At 48.6% G+C, this 7,263-nt stretch overlaps 1 protein-coding gene across 1 annotated transcript; it reads left to right on the top strand.

Moving 5' to 3' along the window:
• Positions 1–953: 953 nt before the first annotated feature.
• ARL4C (ARF like GTPase 4C) lies at positions 954–3,896 on the top strand. Its single transcript, XM_078681381.1, has one exon. It carries the CDS (start codon positions 1,948–1,950, stop codon positions 2,524–2,526), a length of 579 nt encoding a protein of 192 aa, XP_078537507.1. The 5' UTR covers positions 954–1,947; the 3' UTR covers positions 2,527–3,896.
• The last annotated feature ends 3,367 nt before the right edge of the window (positions 3,897–7,263 follow it).

The following is a 7,263-nucleotide window of genomic DNA, read 5'->3' as shown; positions in this document are numbered from 1 at the left end:
TGCACGCCCCTTTCTGTATCCCTGCTGAATTTTGCCTTTACTCCTCCCATCTTACTTTAAGGGCCAAAATATTAACAAAATAGGTTTAACTATATATAAAAGAGTAGGTTTACTTAATTTCCCATTTTTCAGCCACTCCTTCTTAAACCCCAACATGTACAACTAAAACATGGAACAATGCATGAAGAGTTTTCCAGTGCTTGGCTTTTAACTTACAATTCATTGCTATCAGGTGGGCTAGTCTTATTAGTTCCATGTAAGCAAACTAGGACTATAACATCCAGAATGCTTTGTTACGCAAACGTCAAAATCTGAAAATACAGTTTGTGAATATTTGCATGAAGTGTGCCACTCCATATGACACGTTCTACTCACCCTACTTTTTTATTGTTATAGTCAATTGCAAATTGCATTTTGGAATTTGTATTTTTTTTCTTTTAAAATTGTATGTATGAGAACGCAAACCCTAAACTGCAAAACGAGGTTTAGTGAATACAGCTTAGTGACGGGAGGTGTTTTACGTAACACGCAGCCAGCTGGCAGCTAGGAACACTTCGGGTGTCAGGCCTCGTTACTGCCTCTCGATGTGTGAAATGGCAGCTTTTAATTCTAGCCGCATGTTGGATTCCAGTGAGTTGTGCCCGTGGTGATATTGCTGCTCGCTCCTTGCCATTAGAAAGAATCATATTATGTTACTGTCATGTAATTTTGGATGTTACTGATTCTGCATCTGACATTTCCACTTTAAACACAGAACGTGCACAAGCAGCCCAACCCATCTGTGTTCTTCTCAGCAACACCTCGATCAGTCAAACCATTCGCACTGCTGACGGGTTGCCTGTGCTTGCTTGTGTAGTAGCCGCTCTGGGCGGGTGTCCCGCCTCCCCGGCGTTGCCCTTTTAAGAGCCCTCCTCCCCCCTCTGTCTGGCGGGGCTGGGAGGGTGTGATGGATTGAGCTGCGGCTGCATACACTGAGAGGCGGCGGGAGGCAGCGGCTGGGCGCTACGGCGTGATCAGACCTCGGAGCGACCCAGGGGCCCCTTGAAGATGCCGCCGGGCTCCGCCTGCCAACCCCCTCACACAGTCGGGACCGCCGAGCCTGAGCCACAGCAAGGACAGGACCGGGGAGCAGCCGGTGTCCGGGTCTGATCCCGCCGCAGGTGCCACCACTGCAGTCTACTGGAAGAGACAGACACCGGAGGACCCTGGAGACACCCAGAGGAACCCAGAGAGAGGCACGGCGGCGTCTGGAGCAGTCACCTTCCAGAAGACACTAGCAGGAATAAAAAGAGGCTGGCAACATTTTCAGCTGGGATCTGGGAAGGACACCCCTCCTGTGCATCTGTCTGCCTTCTTGCTGACCACTGTCTTCCTCATACCCGGCTGAGACGGACACTGACTGCCCCCTGGACCCCGGGACTGGCTGCGTTTTTCACACCTGTCGCGCCCGCTGCTCCGCCAGCCCTGGGTGGGCGTCAGTGGCTTGATCCGCAGGACCACAGCCCCGGGCAGCTGCACCAAGCCGGTGGCTGCACCGTGGCCAGGGCAAGGGCAGGAAGGGGTTAATGATTGCTGAGCGTTGCCGAACCCAGCAGCGCCTGGCGAGGGAAACCAATCGATTTTCTGGTCGCTGCATTTTTCAGATGGTGGCGGGGGAGCGGTGTCCCCGTCCCTGATGGATCATGCTGGCCCTCGCCCGTTCTTGCCGGGGCTTCTGATGTTGGACGGCCACCAGTAATGCCGCAGCGCTTCTGTGCCTGGGTCTGCTGCGGAGGGCCGAGGTCGCCCCCTTGGCTGCCTGCCACCCTACCCTTACTACTGGGTGCTTTGGAGGAGCGCGGCTGCCCCCTGTGAAGAGGAAGGGACGTCCAAGGATACCTGCCGGACCCGCTGGAAGAGCGCACAAGGGGAACCCATTGGACAGCTGGATTGGCGCCCACTGGAGCTATGGGGAACCTCTCGTCCAACATGTCAGCCTTCCAGTCCTTGCACATCGTCATGCTTGGCCTAGACTCTGCTGGGAAGACCACTGTGCTCTACAGACTCAAATTCAACGAGTTCGTCAACACTGTGCCCACCATTGGCTTCAACACCGAGAAGATCAAGTTGAGCAATGGCACCGCCAAGGGCATCAGTTGCCACTTCTGGGACGTGGGGGGTCAGGAGAAGTTGCGCCCCCTCTGGAAGTCCTACAGCCGCTGCACCGATGGCATCATCTATGTGGTGGACTCGGTGGACGCAGACCGGCTGGAGGAGGCCAGGACAGAGCTGCACAAGGTGACCAAATTTGCTGAGAACCAGGGCACACCGTTGCTGGTCATAGCAAACAAGCAGGATTTGCCCCGCTCTTTGCCCGTGCCGGAGATCGAGAGGCAGCTGGCCTTGCAGGAGCTGGCATCCTCCACTGCTTACCACGTCCAGCCTGCCTGCGCCATCATCGGCGAGGGCCTGACCGAAGGCATGGACAAACTCTACGAGATGATCCTCAAGAGGAGGAAGTCGCTAAAACAGAAGAAGAAGCGGTAGCGACATGGGTGCTTAAAAGACCGGAGAGAACTGTGACACAAACAAGCCCACCAGCCAACTCAATTTAGGGCCCTTCTTCCATATCCTTCTTTCTGTTGGACCTGCACAAGTGGTGGTTTGAGCATGGCAGGACTGAATGCATGCCTGGGGGGTTTTACTGTGGACCTGTTATATTCCCCATATGAGGACTGCAACTGAAACCACACGTCAATGGAAGTGTCTCTCCATTGGGCCATCCCTCAATGGAAGACTCTCTAAAGATGTCTACCCTTTTACAATCCGGCTGGGAATATTATGTTGGTCACTGCTATCTTCCATAGTTTGGACTCTAGGTACAGATGAACTGCTTTTGGTGAGGCTACCCAGTGGAAGTTGTTTGTTGGGGGGCAGAAGGGTTGGTAGATGTCTTTATCAGCACCAGCTCCTTTTGTGGATAAACGCTCGGGAAGAGATGAACTAATTATTTGGTGGTGGGTGGCCTTTACCAGTTTTGTTAGCACCAAACCTCCATTTTGTGGGCAACTAAAAACACATTGCTAATAATGAGCTTTCGGGCCATAACTTTATTTAAGTGTATTGAGCTTTCGGGCCATATTTTTATTTAAGTGTATGGGTCGGAGCTCAGCGTAGGGGATTTGGGCATATCCCCAAGAATTGAACCAAGTGTTGGGAGATGGTGAGAATTGAACGCTCTGAATCTACAAGTCTGTTTTGCTGGGAGTAGGCCACAGTACATGTTGTCAAACCTCATCTGTGATAGCAGATTGTCTGAAGCCCATCCATCCACATTTCTGAAGGCAACAGTGCCCTCCTCCCCTTGGACCCAGACTGGAAGCTTGAAGCTGCTTTTGCAGGGCAGGACCCTGCAGGGCTGCTTTAGGGGAACTGGCAGGGGTAAATAACTAGCAAAGCTGGGGAGGACTAACGAAGTGAAGACTGTTAACATCATTTGTTGCCTCTTTGGCATGGGTTGAAACCCTTCTCGCTGAACCAGAGATGGGGATCCATGGATCTCTTAGGTGGACTACTACTTAAGCTTCACCATCAAACCACTCTTAATTTGGACTCTTCCGTGCAGCGTGACGTAGCAGATTTTAGTACGTTTTCCCTCACCAGGAAGGAGACTGGCTTTGGGTGGGAAGTTAAAGTACTGCGTACTGTGTGTGGAAGGGGCAGTGCCCCCCATTTCTCCCAGCTTTAAAACAAACAGGGAATCCCTGTGCGGAGTAGTAATATGATTCAAACGTTGTGTACTGGCGACGAGGATAAGAAATGTGTGTATGGGGGGATTAACATATAGATTTTATGTGTTATAAGTAGCCCAATTTGGGCGATTCCAATGGAAAATAAAACACAAATCTGAAATGTTAGTGATGTCACTGAACTACAAACCTAGGAATGGGAGTGGAAGTTTTCAAGAGGTCTATTGTTGGGGGGGGGGGGGGGGGGGTTGTAATTGCTTTCACACTTTTTCCTTTCTGTGGTTTGGCTGTAGGGAAGGGGGAGAAGCAGCAAACCCAGAAAATTCTGAGGTATTGCCTAACCAGCGCGCTCTTAGCCAAAGCATAAGCTAATCCAGGGACGTGCAATTTGAAGACCTTTCTAAATACAAAGCTTGCAGTATATTACATTAGGAAACACACTTATCTTTTGTAGCCTATCTAAATAACTTTAACGTCTTATCACACTGAGCAGGCTGGATTGGATATGGCAGTTTCTACAATTAGTGGCAGATAGTCAAACCTAAGGTGTGCTGGAGACACCAATCATTTGCCCACTTCTTGAAAAACACCAGTAAGTATTAAGACTGTGCCCCTGAAAGCAGTCGGTGACATGACCCTTGTTTATTTTAGTTGGCCATTCTGCAGCTTGTCTGTGGCAGAGCGCTGGTCGCTGGTATGTGAAAACATAGACGTTGATAATATATATCTGACAAAAACATTGACAACCAAAATCTCAAACATACATAAGTACCCCAGGCCAAATATCTCGCCCTGCCATGTTCAAATTATTAAATACTTGCCACCACGTGTGCTAGGCTGGTGAAGTAGATTTGAATACTGTCAAACTGGATATTAGTAACACCTGTTGGAAACAATAGAAGTGGATGTATTAAGGTCCATATTAAAAATGCTATATTTAAAAGCCTATCATTTTACAAAATATGTATTTTCAGTGTTTGTTTTCACATGAAACCCTTCTGGGCACACGGGAAATCCACTGGGCACGATGCCAACAATCTCTTCCTTCTCCAGCTTTTTTGTACATCTCAGACAGCACGAGTCTCCCTCACGTCTGCGTTGGTGGCCCTCATTGGAGCAGCATCGCCCATTGGGATCTTAGACCCTCCGCTTCGGCGAACTCGAAATCACTCACATTAGATTGCCCCGAATAAAATAGCTACCTCTAAGGTCCGCGAGGAGTCGATAATGTGAACCCCGAATTAGATTTCATTTTCGAAAATGAGCAATGCATTTCAGATTGATTTAAACTAACTGACGTTCATTTCCAAATTTGATATCTAATTATTGTGCTACGTAGCAGCGTGGAGTTCCGATGGAAGGCCATGTTAAAAAAAAAAAAACTGCCGCACCTGGAGCACGCTGAAGCACGTTGCTTTGCGAGACATGTCTGTGACATCGCACGCAGCTGGACTGTAAACATTCTTCTATGTAGTGTCGCAGCCATGTTGGTTGGGGTGGTGGCAGGGCTTTAATTGGATGAAAAAAACGGGGTGGTAGGGGAGGGTCTCTCAAAGGGCTGTGGCCAATGTAAACAAGCAATGGCATAGCCAATAGGTCTTGCCTTTGGGACCTTGTAAGTGTTCAGCCATACAAAAGTAAAAGTAAAGTCCACATTTGTAAAGCGCACAATCACCCGTAAGGGTCTCTAGGCGCTGGGGCCGTCGGGAAGATTAAGCGAGCTATTGCCCAGAGTCACATAGTGCTGGGGTAACCTGCCGCCGGAGCCGGGGATCGAACCGTGGTCCCCAGATTCCAGCGTCAGTCGCCCTGGCCACAGTTGATGTTGCATCAAGGATAGTGTGCTGGATAACTAAACGCATATAAGGTCCCAAAGGCAAGGCCTATTGACTATGCCAATGCTTGGTTACATTGTGTGATACCAGGAGTGATTTCCTAATAGTCTCTGTAGCGCAAGTGGTTAGCATATTTGAACTGTTAATTGAAAGGTTGGTAATTTGAGCCTACCCAAGAAAACAATTTTTGCTTTACCTTAACTTCTTACATAAATATGTTTCCTTTACATTGCCACGTCACGCTTAAGACTATATTTATCCCTAAAGCAGAGAGGAATGTGAATGGGAAAGGAATATTTCACGCCATCAGGAATAAATAGAAAAGGAATAATTCATGTTATTTACTATGACCGAGAGGGACTTGCCCGAGGAGCAATTATCCAGAAAAAATGTAAGTGTGGTAAATGGTCCTAGTTGATTATAAGGCATCAGTGACAGCATGAGCAGTCTCCAAAAAAGGTTAAGTTGAATGTGAAATGTAGTTGTGGGTTTGCGAGCCGATTTTACCTGGTGGTGTCCTTTGCCTGCAGCTGGCCGAGTGGACCAGGAAATTAGATTTCAAGACACTGGATTCTTGGAATATCACAGTGACACCTCAAGGGCACTTACTAAATTTGGCACCAGCGGGACAGATTGCTAATTAAGTGCAAAAGCAGAAAGCACAGTTACAAAAAGTAAGCATTCTAATTGAAAAGTACTGCAGGGATGAGGGCAACAGAGAAGTGGGCAGGTAAAAGAAAAAAAAAGGGGATGGGGAGAGCAGCACATGAGGGAGAGCAGCACAGGGGACCGGCAAAGAAGCACACAAGTGAGAGAAAGCAACATTAAGCATGGCGAGGCCAATTGGCTATGCCAATGCTTGTTATTCTGGTCATTTGAATAAAAAACAAGGTTGGCGAGACACGGAAACACTTCCCTGTGTAGTTGCCATGGAAATACAAGCAAGGAAGCCAGGGACCTTATAATGCGTCGTGAAATAAAAAGTGATATTCAGGGGAGGGGGCTTCCTCAGGAGAATTCCAGGGTCCGGCTACTGCTTGCCTTTATTAATCCACTTGTTTATTGTTCTGACGGCACCTCCGCATTAATGACACAAAAAAACATATAAAGCCGCGAGGCCTCGCATCCTTTCACACAAAAGCTGTCAGTACAGCGAGACTGCGAATTGAGAGGCGGGTGAAGGGACACTGATATCAAATGTATGCCGGAAAGATATATAGGCAAGAGACTACACGCGCAAGGTCCATTGAAAACCAGCATTGGTCGCGTGCGCAAGCGGCCACGAGACGCGATCTGTGGTGGGGGAAAAGCGGGTGTTGTGTGCGCATGCAAAAGGGAGAAACAAAGCCCAGGAGATGTGTGTGTGCGCTCGCGCTAAAAGAACATTTTAAAAAGGCACGCGAGTGGTAAAGCTGGCGGCTGCGCTCGCGCTCGTAATCGCACGCTTGAGGCCAGCAAAAGCCTTTGGCAGCACTTTTAAAACTCCACTCTTAAATGTCTCGCCAGAGCAGCGCATGCTCTGGCTTGGGTGAGACCTAAAAAGACGTGGCTTAGAAACGCATAAACTGAAAATCTATGCTTAGCATAGTGTGAGACCTGACTGGTATTTTGCTGGTTCTGTCACTGCATCCAGATATATAATAAACAAGTAACAATACACCTACAACAAGCAAGGGCTATTGGCTTTGTCAATGGTTGTT

Source organism: Lissotriton helveticus, chromosome 3_1, assembly GCF_964261635.1.
Source record: "Lissotriton helveticus chromosome 3_1, aLisHel1.1, whole genome shotgun sequence".
NCBI classification, from domain to species: Eukaryota; Metazoa; Chordata; class Amphibia; order Caudata; family Salamandridae; genus Lissotriton; species Lissotriton helveticus.
Note: the sequence above shows the minus strand (reverse complement) of the source record. Positions and strands in the feature narration are given on the sequence as shown.